Source organism: Dreissena polymorpha, chromosome 11 (genome assembly GCF_020536995.1).
Source record: "Dreissena polymorpha isolate Duluth1 chromosome 11, UMN_Dpol_1.0, whole genome shotgun sequence".
In the NCBI taxonomy this organism is placed as follows: domain Eukaryota; kingdom Metazoa; phylum Mollusca; class Bivalvia; order Myida; family Dreissenidae; genus Dreissena; species Dreissena polymorpha.
Genome location: NC_068365.1, coordinates 72586893 through 72603495, shown reverse-complemented (window position 1 = coordinate 72603495; position 16603 = coordinate 72586893). Strand labels below are relative to the sequence as shown.

The window sequence follows — 16603 nt, the reverse complement described above, 5'->3', positions numbered from 1 at the left end:
CCTATATAACTGTCATAAACTACTAACAATTAGATTTGTTCGAATAAAATGGTTTTTGCCTAAGTTTATTTTCACTCGTTTCATAATTTCTGAAACACATGAATGTTAACTGTCAATAATGAGCAAAGAGATCTTTCAAGACAAAATAAATGATTTGTTGTTCATAAGTTTTTTCTACAAGAATTGCACATTGCAGAATATTTGGTGAAAGAAAGTTACAATTCAAAATAGACTAAACACTGTGTGCAAAAACTATTTTGTTTTATTTTATGAGTTTTAAAATACTATGTGTGTTCTAATATGTCAAATGAACTATCACAAATGTTGTACAAACTAACAAAGTATTGTTTAACTGTTAAAATATTACTTTAATGGTCCTGTCTAGTATGGAATGTGATGACATTCTATGTCAGATTTGTTGTGTAAGTTTAAACAATTGTCATTTAACTGATAAATAAATTACTGGACAAGAACACATTTGCAGAACAAACATGTTTGTGCTTCTAAGGTTTTTTAAGCTAAATGTTAATACACTGTTCTACAGGGAAAAATATTACCAAGTTATATTCAACAACACTTATTTTATATTATATTATTAATAGATGATATAAAAATAACAGTATTGATTTAATTAGATAAGTATATGTTTAAGCATCTTGTATTGTATAGACTTACAATTGTTATGTCATTTCTTTTTACAGGGGATTCACGATAACTTTTCCAAAAGCAGCTCTTTCCACCATACCCATGTTTCGAAAGACAACATGCCATTGGCCAAATCTCAACCAATCAAATCTAAGCAGTCTACATCACCTGTCATCCCCGCTTCTAAATCTCCACCCACTCAAGCTTCAAATGTTGCTAAAAATATATCACCAAGGACAACTGCCACGCCCGGCACTTTAGTCTCAGATATTAATCGCCCTGTTTCCATAGCAACATTTAACTCAGTGGACATTGACAATCATGAAAATAATGGTTTCCTTGAAGGGATGATTTCCGAGCAAATTTCAAAGTCCCCAAATTTTCATGTCAATATTGGAAATGGCGAGGCCCCCTCTTGTCATAAAGAAACGCAAACTGATGAATTCTGGGTAAATATTTTATGTTACAAAAGATTTATTGTAGAAATTGTTGTATATCCAAGGTGCTTTTCTTGCTCTGAATGATTAAATGAAAATAGGAACATTGAAGTTTTGAGTTGAAGCTTCCTGTAAGTTTTAAAAATATTGAATGGGTTTTTTCCTCAAATAGATAGTTAACTAGCAATTAGTTTATAATAGAGATAGTACACTAAGTTTCATTTATGGAGAATTTAAAATAAATATATTTTTTAATTTCTTTCATGAGGATATTGAACTTTTGAAAAATATTATTTTATTGTATGAAATGTTTTTTATCAAACCATGGTCATTCAGAGCAGATAATATCATCCCTAGTTTACCCACCCACCCCTTTTCAATTTCATTTCGTCTGCCTGATTTTTTTAGTTGCAATTTATATACTTATTTTCAATAAAAAATTGTTTAATTGTTGTTGTTTTTTTGTTTGACTCCCAGAACAAACAAATATTTATTTGATCCTCAAAGTACATTGAATATGAACTTTTGACATTTGAATGTTGTTATTTACATATGTATATTGAGGAGAATATGATAGATTTTCTTGCAGAATTTTGAAGGTATATTCACCTCAAACTTGATTATCTCTTTATTAACAATAAAACAAGTTTTATACATTGCCAAAGTTTAGATTATCATCATCAGTTTTACAAATTAATACTTTTTAAGCATTTATTAATATTGTGAAATACCATCATCACAGGGATAAGATAGTAAAAATGCTTGTTGAATTATAACAAACATGTTCAAGTTTTGTTTTTTGTGGAAGTCAAACGGTAGGCATATTTCTTCAATTTCTTATGTTGTATGTATGGATATAGTTTTATATATATAATTATAGTACTGCGTCGAGCTTACAAGATTAATCAGATACTGGCAAAGTCTATGTCAGTAATATGAGCATTTTTATACCCGGCATATAGAAAATACATTGGAACCACTTTTGAAATTAGATTTACTGTAAAAGCAGTATTATATATTTGTTAGACACTTTTTTGTGTGGTGAGTGTCCTGAGCACAAGATTACATGTTGAAGGAATGATTACTTACACATTTTATACATATTTGTCATACAATTTGAAAAGAAATGCCATGAATAAAAGATCTAAAAAAAATCCCAATTTTATAAGTCCATGAAATTTCAGGTCTAGGGAAATGAAAGAATGCACAGTAGCTTGTTGGCCTAATATCAGAGTGCCTCTTGCCCTTTATATTAAGCCACTTAAGAGCTCAATTGACTCTTGAACCCTTTAACACTTACATACGTATTTTGACGCATTTGTGGTCCCTTCGAAAGTTCCATTTAATTAAAAACCTTTCTTCCTATAATGAAGTTTAAAGGCTTCATTTCCAACCCTTAGTTACTGATGAGCAGCAAACAGCATTAAACCTGAACATACTGCGAGTTACTCACAGGCTGTTCTGGTTTTATGCTGGTTGCAAAAGCCATTTTCACTTTGCTTCTTATTGGGGAAAGGGTTTAGAGCTCAATTGACTCTTTGCACTAAATAAACCCAACATCAAAGTTGAAATCCACAAAACATTTTCTATTAAACATCATCATGGTTGGTTTCCACACAAGCCATAGTTAAGAGTAGTTTAAATCTGCAATTTTGTAATAATGATAGAACTTTATTGATATGCCTGTAGTTAGCTTGAATTATTAAACTTTTACATGTGTACTCAAGTATTGTAAGGAAATTACTGGAAAACCATTTATTTTTCTTGTTGATTATTTAAGCATGAAATGATTACAGCAATTATTCAGGAGTCAAAAAAATGCTCTACAAGTTTTTGCCTAAATTTAGTTTTTATTGTGTAACATTTTTATATTCTTTAATTCACAAATCAATTGGATAAAATACAAGTACGACAGATAAATGGTTTTTCATTTTTGTGTATGCTTAATTTTCTTATTTTGTCTTCTGAGTTATATGTTTTTTTGTTTTAGTAGCCATGTATGATATTGTAATTTCATCCAGTTACAGGTCCTGCATATAATTATGTAAATGTTTAGTACACTGTTTATTTCATTATTCTGTTCACTATTTTGGTTTATTTTAGCATGTCTAAATATAACAATTCATTAATTTATTTTTCAGTTACAATGTTTGTAAATGACATTTACAGTTAATTTCCCCCCCCCCCTGTTGCAGTTTTATCCCAAAATTAACATTTTAACATGTACCAAAAATTATTGGCTTATCTCATATGTTTTATTGTACACTTATTAATGATAAGCATTTCTCCTTTTGTTGCACAAAGCGATACCGGTAAATTGTTTTAAATACATAGTCGGAATTATATAATAAAAAATGTTATTAATTATTTTTTTGTTTATAAATAAATTATGTGTATTGTTAATGTGAACATTTACTTAGATTACCACTCATATTTGCATTTGTTCAAAATATGTTTATCTTTAATTTGTTATGTTGCTGAATTACATTTGTCCAGTAAACACTCAGTGAACAATCTGTAAATTATTTAATAGTATTATTGATGTTGGCCAACTCCCATTCAACTGGTTTCAGTAATTCAGTTTACTCATATTTCTTTCCAACAATTTAGTTATCTCAAGTCCAATTGTAGTCCAGCTGCATCAATTTTAACCCTTTCAGCGCTGGAACCGAATTTTAAAGGCCTTTGCAAACAGTTTGGATCAAGATCAGACGCCACAAAATGTGGCGTCTGATCAGGATCCAAACTGTTTGCTATTCTGATAGTGGTCTTTGAAAAAAAGTGAAGAAAATGTTGATTTAAGAAATTCAGCAGACACCAATTTAGCAGACGCCAAATATCCCAGCATGCAAAGGGTCAAGTATATTTGAGCCCTGCTCTGGAAAAACTGGACTATATGCCTGTGTGTAAAGTTCCGTCCCAGATAAACCTGTGCTGATACTCCATAGGGTTTAGCCCAGATATCCCAGAATGTGGCTCATTTAATGCTATCCTATCCGTATTATTGAATTTCAAGCATATTTTACATGTTTCGCGTCTTATTTTAGTCACTTGAGCGGGAACCAATCTCTGGCAACACAGAGGAGGAAGTGCGTCAGTCATCCGCAAAGAGTCGTGCCTCATTGCGTAACCAGTTCAAATCACGATTGGATGAAACAAAACACGCTGTAGAGAGTCGGAGAACGAAATCTCCTTTAATCACTCTACCAGCTCAGAAATCTGTTGACGATGAGTTGATTATTGAGAGTGATGATGAGGATTTACCCATACCCGATGAATTGAAAGGTGGGGACTATGTTGTATTTACACAAATCAACAGTGGTCTCCTTTATGGTAAATTCAAATCTTATAATAAAGTTGCAGTACTGTAAATCAAGGTCACCTTTGAGTAGTGGATATGGTTTTCTCCTAGTGATCGGTAGGTAATGTTTTTGATCACCACTGTGTGAGCTGTGGAAGATCTACCCCATAGATACTAAGTACTGGTTGTACCCAGGAAACAGGCTTGAAAGGGTTTTAATGAACCTTAGGTGATTGATGCAGTTGTTTATTTTATAGAGGAAGCTCTTCAAAAGGAGGATATGATGGATGCTGGCATGTCACCACCCCCAGACAAAGATGTGAAGAGACAAATCAGTATGGCTTCAAGGTTAGTGTTTAACAACTACAAAAGAATAATCTAACCTTTGGGAAGTAAATATTATAAACTTAAACTTTCCGTACACCAAGGAAAAGATATGAGAAGACAGATTATGTCTGTCTTGAATTCAGGTTAGCTAATTGCATCAAAATTATTGTTACATAACCAGGAGTAGTCAATATTTCCAAATGTACAATACCCATCACGCTAAGAGTCAATCGAAGGCAAATCAGTCATGCCTCAAGGTTTAATCTATAACTTAATGTATTAAGTGTGTTAGTTGTAAGTTACCTGCTTTGGAGTAAATAATTCCAAAATGCAAACAATAAATGCTCCTTGTTGAATTGTTTTATTCTCAGGAAATCCACAAACCTTGCAGACCACCCGCTCGTACAGGAATACCTAAGGGCCTACACTGGCATACACAACTTCAAAGAGGCCATGAGCAGGGTCCTCATTGACAAAGGTATGAACACCATTATTCAGAGCGGGCCTCTAACTTTGAAATATGTTATATTTAGTATGCCAACCTCCCTGACAATCCACTAGTACACAAACTGTACCTCTGAGTATACAAACTGTACCTCTGGGTATACAAACTGTACCTCTGGTTATACAAACTGTACTTCTGGGTATACAAATTGTACCTCTGGGTATACAAACTGTACCTCTGGGTATACAAACTGTACCTCTGGGTATACAAACTGTACCTCTGGGTATACAAACTGTACCTCTGGGTATACAAACTGTACCTCTGGGTATACAAACTGTACCTCTGGGTATACAAAGGCTTTTTAAACCTTTACCACTTAGATACATATTATCACACATTTGTAGTCCCTCCGAAAGTTAATTTTTATGCCACCGGATCGAATGATCGAGGGTATATTGTTTTTGGCCTGTCTGTCTGTCAATGTATGTGTCTGTCTGTCATTGTATGTGTCTGTCACAAACTTGAACCTTGGTTAAACTTTTGCAATAACTTTTGCAATATTGAAGAAAGCAACTTGATATTTGGCATGCATGTGTATCTCATGGAGCTGCACATTGTGAGTGGTGAAAGGTCAAGGTCATCCTTTAAGGTCAAAGGTCAAATATATGGCTTCCTAGCTGTGCAGTAGGGGGCATTGTGTTTCTGACAAACACATCTCTTGTTCATTTAAGGCCTTTCTTACTTGATTTAAGTATTTATGCCCCCGGTAAGGTGGCATATAGCAGTTGAACTGTCCGTCAGTCAGTATGACAGTCTGTCCGTCCGTCCGAACACTTTAATTGTCATAACTTTTTCAATATTTAACATAGCAACTTGATATTTGACATGCATGTGCATCTCATGGAGCTGCACATTTTGAGTGGTGAAAGGTGAAGATCAAGGTCATCATTCAAGGAAAAAATGTCAAATATTCCATCCGTCCGAAAACTTTAACATTGGCCATAACTTTTTAAATATTGAAGATAGCAATTTGATATTTGGCAAGCATGTGTATCTCATGGAGCTGCACATTTTGAGTGGTGAGCGCTCAAGGTCATTCGTCAAGGTCAAAGGTCAAATTTTGCAATATTGAAGGTAGCAACTAGATATTTAAATGCATGCGTATCTCATGGAGCTGCACATGTTTGAGTGGTGAAAGGTCAAGGTCATCCTTCAAGGTCAAAGGTTGAATAGATGGCTTCAAAGCGGCGCAATAGGGGGCATTGTGTTTCCGACAAACACATCTCTTGTTTAGGCTTTATTTCATATCATTAGATACTGATGAGAAGCAAGCAGCATAAAACCTGAACAGACTGCGAGTCACTTGCAGGCTGTTCTGGTTTTATGCTGTTTTCACATAGCCATTTTCACTTTGCTTCTGAGTGGGAAAAAGGTTAAGGGAGCCATAAGTGGAGCACTTATCAACAAGATTTATAACCAAAATAATGTTCTTGATTTTGTTATATGTAAATAAATATGCTGGGAACGATATCAGTATGGTAAATTTGATATTTTATTGGTTGTTGTTTCCCAAATTTATGTTTCAAATGTTTCTGACTGTCGATGCTTGATCAAAAGCTGAAACATTTACATGTTAGGATTCCTGAAATAATTTAAGCGTGTTTATGCTCTATTTTATGGATTATAAAATACCGCTATATGTTGCTTCTCAGTGGAAAGTCATTCATACATTTATGTGTTATGAGTCTATATGTTTCCTGTGACGAGAATATGCGCTGGGTGGCATTTATCATTTTCTCTTTCAAGCATCGTTTTAATCCCTTTAATACATGCAGAACAATTCAAAGAGTTTATAAAACTAAACTTATTCTTTCAGATCAAATGTCTGCAAGCCAACTACTCACAGAGTTGGGGTCGCTCTCGTTTGACAAGGAAGACAAAGTTATACCTCAGATTTCCAACATGACAGAGAACATTTATTATGGTAAGACGGTGCTGGTATTAAATAAGATCTAGGAGTAATCTTAACATATGATATATTTAAATGAATTCTATATGATATATTTTTATGGTCGTTCTCATTTGACGAGGATGACAAAGTGGCACCTCATATCACTAAAAAACATTGATTACTGATAAAACAGGGGCTTGTTTACACCATGATGTTCAGACAGCTTTTTTTAGAAGTTTTGAATTTGGGTTTTTAAGTGCTGCTTTCAGAAATTATATTCTATTTGATGCTTTTCTGTGGTTTATAGGGAAATATGTATAAGATATTTAATTAGCCAAATTGTCTTTCCAATACTTCAAACTTAATTTGTTATTCTATACTAAGTCTTGTTTATGCAATCTTGTTGCAAATTAAATATCTCTGTTTTTGTAAATTAACTTTCTAGTGGTATTTTACTTGCAATTTCAGTTCTGAATGAAATCTCCCAGGTCATCAACAGTGTTATACAGAACGATAGGGTAAGTTTGGGTACATAAACTGGGCAATTAAAAGAATATAATAACAAAAGAATATTTGTTGGTTTCAATAGATTATTGTGATTACAAGAAATAATAATTTAATATTGTGTCAGTCACAAGTCAACACGGTCTTTTTCACTTTGGTCACTAAACTAACTGGCCTTAACAAAACATATATAATTTAGGTCAAATTGATCACATTTCATAATGATCCAAAAACTGAAAAAAAGACCAAAATAACTTGGTTATTTATTATAGCAGCGAATCAACTACAAGTCTGAGGATGGCATCTTCCCTTCGCGTCCAAAAGGCATTACTTGTGTTGAATTTGTCATGAAATGTGCCATGCTCTGTGAAAAGGGGGTTTAATGCATGTGCGTAAAGTGTCGTCCTAGATTAGCCTGTGCAGTCCGCAAAGGCAAATCAGGGACGACACTTTCCGCTTTTATGATATTTTTTGTTTAAAAAGTCAGTTCTTTGCAAAAAATCAAGTTTAGGTGTAAAGTGTTGTCCCTGATTAGCCTGTGCGGACTGCACAGGCTAACCTTGGACGACACTTTACGCACATGCATTAATCACGTTTTTTATAGAGCGCCGCTGAATTTTTTGTAACGCCTTTCACCCCCTATTTCTTATTTGCATAGGGCAGCTTTCAGTTATTGGCATTTAATGTTTACTTAGTACTGATAAACAAGTTCACATAGTGAATTTGTGAGTGCCTTTACTGATGGCCACAATATGAGCATCAGTCCAAACTGTCACATATCCATACTGTTGTTAAAATTTCTGCCAATTATCTCTTTACAACTTAAAGGGGCGTTAAACCAGATTGACGAAAAAAGAAAAGTTCTAAAATACAGAGTTTTTTACAATTATTACATTACATATATTGAATGATTAGGACTGGTATATTATATTAATTGAAAAAGGGTTTTAAGTTTTCATATTTTCAGTATATTCGGTAATAAAATTTTACTATGTGTGTCTACCAGGTACCTACCAGTTAACTATAAATAACGCAAGTAGATTGATCATCATCGTCACGTGGTACACCCAGGAATGAAAATTGCGAATGCATAGTGAATTGTATATATTTTTTATATATAAAATGATCAATCTACTTGCATTATTTAAAGTGTGTGTATCGAAATGTCACCTATTTTATTATAACAAAATACCTTTCTTATTACTAGGTAGATTCAAGTTTTAAAGGCTTTGTTTCCAACCCTTAGATACTGAAAACCTGAACAGACTGCAAGTTACTAGCAGGCTGTTCTGGTTTTATGCTGTTTGCAAATAGCCATGTTCACTTTACCTCTTAGTGGGAAATGATTAATAGTCATAACAGCCTGATTGTTGGATTGGGTCTGCAGGGCCCAGTGGTATCCAGTCTGATGATAGGCATGACGAGGGACAACACACAGAGGACCATCCTGAGGGAGAAATCAGGGGCCACAGACGGGCTGCCTATGACACAACAGAGCCAGAGACCGGTTAGATACCTTCATCATTTGAGCCTCAATCTAGGAAAACAGGGTTTAATGCATGTGCATCAAGTGGTGTCCCAGATAAGCCTGTACAGTTTGCACAGGCTAATCAGGGACATTCCTTTTCGATTTTATTTTTATGCCCCTGGATTGAATGATCGGGGGTTTATTGTTTTTGGCCTGTTTATCTGTCATTCTGTCGCAAAACTTAAACCTTGCTCATGAAATGAAAATTCTTGGGTCTATGTTCTTTAAACTTCACATGTTCATGTATCTCATTGAGATCTACAATCAAACATTGTTTGAGGTCACTAAGTCAAAGCTCAAGGTCACTGTAACCTTTACATTCAAAATATAACCTTGTTTCTAAAAAAGCTGCTATGCGGCTTCAAAGCGCAGTAGGGGGCACTGTGTTTCACAAACACAGCTCTTGTTTGTTGTAAGGATGTCTCTTCTAAGGAAATAATCCAGTTAAGCGAAAATTGTTGTCCCCCTGATTAGCTTGTGCGGACTGCTTTTTAGGCACATGCATTAAACCCAGTTTTATCAGAGAAAGGCTCATTTTTATTTGCTCACCTGAGTAAAAAATCCTTATGGTGAGCTTTTGAGATTGCCTTTTGTCTGTAGTAGTTGTCTTTTAGTCAGCTTTTACAAAAGTTCACATGACAGAGCCTGATATTTTTAAGATATATTCTGTTATTCCAATTTGCTCACTTGAGCAAAACATTTCCAGGGTAAGATTTAGTGGTAACTTTTGTCTGTAGTCAGTTGCATGAAGTCTGATTTTTACAAATGTTTACTTTTGAAAAATATGTTGTACTACATATTTTTCATATTTAATATTTCAGGAGCTATCGTGTCAACTACAAAGTCATGCATTTTTATTTTATGCTTTCTGATGGTTCATAGAGAAATATCAGTGAAATAAAAGTGGTATTTCACTGTTTTAAACAGTGAAAAATATCAGAGAAAAATATTGATATTTTTCACTGTTTTACATTAAAGTGACATCATTTTTTCCACGAAACGACGTCATAAATCAAGCAAAATTATACAGTTTAAACTCTTTTACAATGTTAATAAATGGTGAAAAGAGCATAAAATAAAAAGAAAATTTGTTGGATTCGATGGAATATCGATTTTAATTCACTCGTGATCATAAAAAATACATATTTTATAAGATCACTTGTGAAATAAAATCGATATTCCATCGAATCCAACAAATATCCTCTATATATTCACAATTTGTTACTTTAATGTCATTGTCTTATTAGTGGACAGGGTAGCTCCTGTTCAGACTGAGCTTATTGGCACGTTGGTCTGGAGCTATGCAGGCCTCATGTGGCATAAGACCCATTTTGGCATGACTCTCATATGGCATAAGACCCATTTTGGCATGATGCTTATATGGCATAAGACCCATTTTAGCATGACTCTCATATGGCATAAGACCCATTTTGGCATGGGCTCATATGGCATAAGACCTTTGGCATGACACTCATGTGGTATAAGACCCATTTTGGCATGACGCTTATAATGCATAAGACCCAGTTTTGCATGACACAGGTAATTTTCTGTTTTAAGGAGCGTGTGAAGAGTGCGTCAACAGATAGACAGCAATACAAAGATCTCCAGGACCAATATGAGAAATTGTAAGTCTTTCCTGATTGTTCACAACTTTGGTAACTCCTAATATTTCATATACAAGTTAACACTGTTTTGTCTTAGCCCAATCGTCAGTATTCCAGATAGGTCACTGAAAAAAATGCCTAGATTGGAGATATAAAGTTTGCATATTAAATTGATTTAATATTGATGTTCAATACTTACAAACTTTGGTTACTGTTTATATTTTATGTATAAATTTACAATTGTTTTATTGATCCAAAGGTGTTGCTATTTCTTGATTATAGATTATGACTTCAATTCTGTTCTCCTTTAGTTGTTTAAATCTATGTAACTGGAATCGTTTGACCTGAAAACCGCATATCTGCATGAATTATTTCACAATATGAGCCTTGTTCTGAGAAAACTGGGCGTAATGCATGTGCGTAAAGTGTCATCCCAGATTAGCCTGTGCAGTCTGCACAGGCTAATCAGGGACGACACTTTCCGCTTCAATGACATTTTCCGTTAAAATGAAGTCTTTTCTAAGGAAAAATACAAATTAGGTGGAAAGTGTTGTCCTTGATTAGCCTGGATTAGCCTGTGCAAACTGCACAGGCTAATCAGGGATGACACTTTACACACATGCATTAAGCCCAGTTTTCTCAGAACGCAACTCATATCATTCGAAAGCTGGTATGAGACTGGTTGCACTTTTCCCTGACTGATGCCCTGCACTTATTGTAATGTATGGTTGTGTGCAGATATCAGATACGATAGTTTTAATTGCACACCTATTAAAATGGCGTACTGTATCAGAGGATTCATAAAGATTGAAAGAGGAGGCTGATTTCAAGAAGTTCTAGGGGATTTAATGGGCTTATTTTACTAATGATTCAAAAAATAGGTTGGTGCTTTTAAGTATTTTTTTAAAAAGTAGCAGAGTTACTTCAGCCACCTTCGAGTTCTTAATGAATCCCCTACTGTATGTAATTGTATATGTATTGTATGTACAAATGCTCATTGGTTTTCATTTATATTAACAATATAGGCTTCAAATGTAAGTGGTGTATTATTTGTCCATAACCATTATAATTTAGTTTTTTCTAACCCTTACAGAAATTTAGAATATTTGTTTGTTATCATAATTTAAAATTATAATTTCTGTTTAATATAAACCCACATGGTCTGTATTTACCATCCCATTTGAGATTTAAGAATAAAGAATAGACTAAAAAATCAAGAACAGTTTTTGTAAATATTCAAAGTACCAATGATGTTGAGAATATAACCGAAGGCTGCACAATTAATGTTGTACTTTAAGCTATTAATTTCATTTAACAGCTTGCTTTCAAGAAAACATTTTACAACTCATTAATGGGATTTTAAAAACAGGACCAAATCTTAACATTGTTCTTATCCTACCCTAAACCTTCTGCTTATTAGTTATTCTTAATTATAAACTAATATCCCTTAGCCTATTTTCAAACTGCCCTTTGCGTCGCTAAGTGGGTATACTAGAATTGCCATGGACTCCTGTCTGTCCGTATGCCTGTCTTTCTGTCCTTAGACCAAAACTTGTGCATATGTTGTACTCCTACGCTGTTCAAGGTACAACATTCTAGCTTGCAGGCATTGTTCTTCATATGAAGTTGTAGATTTGGACCGTGTTCTGTTAAAAGGGGGTTTAATGCATGTGCGTAAAGTGTTGTCTCAGATTAGCAGCAGGGACGACACTTTCCGCTTTTTAGATATGTTTTGTGTACAGAAAGTCTCTTCTGAGCAAAAATCCAGTTTAGGCCGAAAGTGTCTTCCCTGATTAGCCTGTGCAGACTGCAAAGGCTAATCTGGGATGACACTTTACGCACATGCATTAAACCCCCTATTCGCAGAGCATGGCTTATTTGTATAGTTGTACCCTAAACATTATGAACATATTTCATGCTATGATTTTCTCAAGGGCTACTACAACGTGAGGTATCAATATTAAACTTAAGACATGTGGGGGGTGTATGTAAAGAACAACAGTGACAATTCTAAGTTTAACCTATCCCCCCCCCCCCCCCGCCACTTCCATCTCAATGGAATCTTGCAGTAAAAGTCATTAACTTGTTTGTTTTGCTTTTGTTATTTTAAGTAATTTTGAAGTGAAAATAACGCCTAGAATGGGGTATTTAAAAGCACTTGTGTGTGTGGTCTTATCTGGATTGTCATTGGTTATTGTAGTCAATTATCATGTTTGATTAGTTGTTAATCTCATTTTTATGCCCCCCTTCGAAGAAGTGGGGGTAATATTGTTTTGCTCATGTCGGTCCGTATGTCCGATCGTCCACCAGATGGTTTCCGGATGATAACTCAAGAACGCTTAGGCCTAGGATCATGAAACTTCATAGGTACATTGATCATGACTCGCTGATGACCCCTATTGACTTTCAGGTCACTAGGTCAAAGGTCACGGTGACTTGACACAGTAAAATGGTTTCCGGATGATAACTCAAGAAAGCTTACGCCTAGGATCATGAAACTTCATAAAACATTGATCATAACTCGCAGATGACCCCTATTGTTTTAAGGTCACTAGGTCAAATGTCAAGGTGACAGTGCCAAAAAACGTATTCACACAGTGGCTGCCACTACAACTGACAGCCCATATCGGGGGCATGCATGTTTTACAAACAGCCCTTGTTAAATATTGTTTGGTTTGTTCACCGAAATTATGCAATTGTTTCTTACACTGACATGCAGCTTTTTATTGATGTTGACACCTACTTTACAAAATTGTTTCTAAATTTGTTCTATTGTAATTCTTTCTTATTCTCTTTTTTTATATACAAATTATTATTCTGATCTTGCACTTCATTGATTTTCTTAATGTTTTTTCATATTACACTGTGTATACTACATGTTTCTAATTCTGAACTTACACTTTGTATATATGTTTGTCATTCTGAATTTACACTTTGTATATATGTTTCTCATTCTGAACTTACACTTTGTATATATGTTTCTCATTCTGAACTTACACTTTGTATATATGTTTCTCATTCTGAACTTACACTTTGTATATATGTTTCTCATTTTGAACTTACACTTTGTATATATGTTTCTCATTCTGAACTTACACTTTGTATATATGTTTCTCATTCTGAACTTACACTTTGTATATATGTTTGTCATTCTGAATTTACACTTTGTATATATGTTTCTCATTCTGAACTTACACTTTGTATATATGTTTCTCATTCTGAACTTACACTTTGTATATATGTTTCTCATTCTGAACTTACACTTTGTATATATGTTTCTCATTCTGAACTTACACTTTGTATATATGTTTCTCTTTGTGAACTTACACTTTGTATATATGTTTGTCATTCTGAACTTACACTTTGTATATATGTTTGTCATTCTGAATTTACACTTTGTATATATGTTTCTCATTCTGAATTTACACTTTGCATATATGTTTGTCATTCTGAATTTACACTTTGTATATATGCTTCTCATTCTTCACTTACACTTTGCATATTGTTTCTTATTATGATCTTACACGCATATCGTTTACGCAAATCTATACAGACTGGAATTGCAGTTTTTCGGGTAATTTTGGGCTAGTAAATACCGAACAAAAACACCTGTATGTATGATAATAGTATGCTAGAGTTCTATGAATGGATGTTTTTGTTTAAATTTCAATTCCTAGTAGAAGTTATTTAAATTATGTTATCATTATATTTCTAGCTATTTCATGTCTTTCACCATAAACTAATAATGTTGGTCCCATGCACAATTTATTAAAGATCTTACAGCTTGTCTTGAAATGCTTTAATTATACAACCTACATTTGCGCATCATATTTAGTGCTGTCTTTGTGCTCTTTGCCCAATTGTGTATAATATTGCTGCAACAATTATGGTGTTGGTGGCATACAGTGGTGTGTGCTTTATAGAGCTAGGTAACAGGTACTTCATTCAGTGGTAGACTTTAAGGGCAAGTGAGGTATGATGCATTTTTTAATGTTTACCTTCTCATATTACTTGAAGGAAGCTGTATATCAAAAATTGCTTTAAGTTTCAGTAAGCATTGCATAGTTGTTTGATATTTTCAGAACATGACCTACTCCAGAATGTTAAAATGATGAGAAACAAATTATAAACACTTAAAATAAAAATGTTATTTGAAGGTATAGTAACCTGATACATAGGCTGATTATAGTGAAAAACAAAACAAATGTGAGCAACTTAAAACTTAGGGGAATGAATATTTAATCATTTAGAAATAATTGCTTTAATACTAATTTCAAGACAAAATCAAATAGACAAAGATTGCAAGAAGTTTGAGATCATAAGAGATGTAAATTAATTTTAATGTAAGGCAGGTTAGTGTATGATTAACTGTATATATTTTGAATGACAAGGGAGAAAGCTATAGTAAAACTGCTTTCAGACAAAATAAAATGGTTAACAAGAGCATGATAAATCAAGTTAAATATAATATAATGGAGATAATTTAAGTTTTAAACCAAAAAGGTAAATGAAAATTATTAAATTGACTTCAGACAAAATCATATGGCAGATGAGAGCAAGAAATATGAGGAACAGCAGCAGCGGAACATGGTGGCCATGATGGAGATGCAGGATACAATCAACCATCTGCAGGTTACAAACTACTATATTTGAAAAGACTTATCCTAGATTGTGCAAGATTTTGGAAGAAAAGACACAAATCATGTAGTACAAACATAGCTGACCCATTGAATTTATTTTCATAATCACATACAATATAAGCAAAACTAATTTGAATAAAAAGCCATAATCGGGCAAAAAATGGGTATGAATTGTTTGCACCTTCAAATTGCTTTTGTTTTCCAACATTGAATGCATTTTATGATAAAAACCTCATAGCCATATTGTTTAGATAAGAATCAAGACCATCTTTTATTTAAACGCACTTTGAATGCATAATACTGTATGAAAAGGGCGCTATATAAATGTGGTATACATGTAATTATTATTTTTATTAAAAATCCCAAAATACACCATTTTGTTTTTCATTTGTGTATCCATGTCAATTACATTATTTCTGTATGTGTGGATCATTATTGTCATTTCAATGAACATTGTTTTAATGAAACATCAGAAACCCAATCAGGATATATCTTTATTAAAATCAGCTTGTCTGACATTGATGGAAAGTGACAACTTTCCTATGATTTACAACAATCAATTTACATAACTTAACATATGGCATGTATGGTACATAGTTGTGCAATGTTCAAGTAAAACTATATACCACATTCATAAAAAGAATAAAAAAATTATGTACTTTTTTTCAACTTTGTTTTGCCCTCATTTCTCTTTGGGTTCCACTTCAGCGTGAGTTATCAGCTCTTGGCAAGCAGTCCCGCCGTCCTGCCTCGGAGTCCATTTCCACGGCACCCCCACAGGTATCAATAAGTTATAACACTTCTTCTTACTGACCACAATATTCTCAATATGTATTTACACACCCTGAATCACATTTGGGGGAGGGGGGTCAGTAAAGGCCCTGTTTAAAGTTATCAGATTACAGATAACCCTGTTTTTCCACACATTAAAAAACTTAAACTTAGCAATATGGTTTTCAATATCCTCTTCATCTTGATGTTTTTCATGACATACCAATGTGTTAATGTTGAAAGAATTACTTTATTGACAGGTAAATAAATGCTACTGACCCAATATGAAAAAATACATAATCAACATGTGACCCAGCCAAGGACAAGATGTTATATTAGAGAAATTTCAAGAATAGAGCTTATAGATTTGTGACAAAGTATTCCTTCATGATTTTCTGGTCCACTTGCTCACTAAGTTGTTTAATTGGTTTTGTTAGGGGCTAGCGCAGT

The 16603-nt window shown here is 33.8% G+C and overlaps 1 protein-coding gene across 1 annotated transcript in view; it reads left to right on the top strand.

The window, feature by feature from the left end:
- Window positions 1-16603, top strand: part of LOC127850894 (myosin-11-like) — a 160915-nt gene that overhangs the window by 128349 nt on the left and 15963 nt on the right. Inside the window, exons 26-34 of the mRNA XM_052384285.1 lie at window positions 4130-4367; window positions 4641-4731; window positions 5082-5188; window positions 7032-7139; window positions 7575-7624; window positions 8998-9117; window positions 10696-10763; window positions 15275-15374; window positions 16091-16162. Coding sequence (XP_052240245.1) covers window positions 4130-4367; window positions 4641-4731; window positions 5082-5188; window positions 7032-7139; window positions 7575-7624; window positions 8998-9117; window positions 10696-10763; window positions 15275-15374; window positions 16091-16162 — 954 coding nt within the window. The remainder of the gene's footprint in view (window positions 1-4129; window positions 4368-4640; window positions 4732-5081; window positions 5189-7031; window positions 7140-7574; window positions 7625-8997; window positions 9118-10695; window positions 10764-15274; window positions 15375-16090; window positions 16163-16603) is intronic.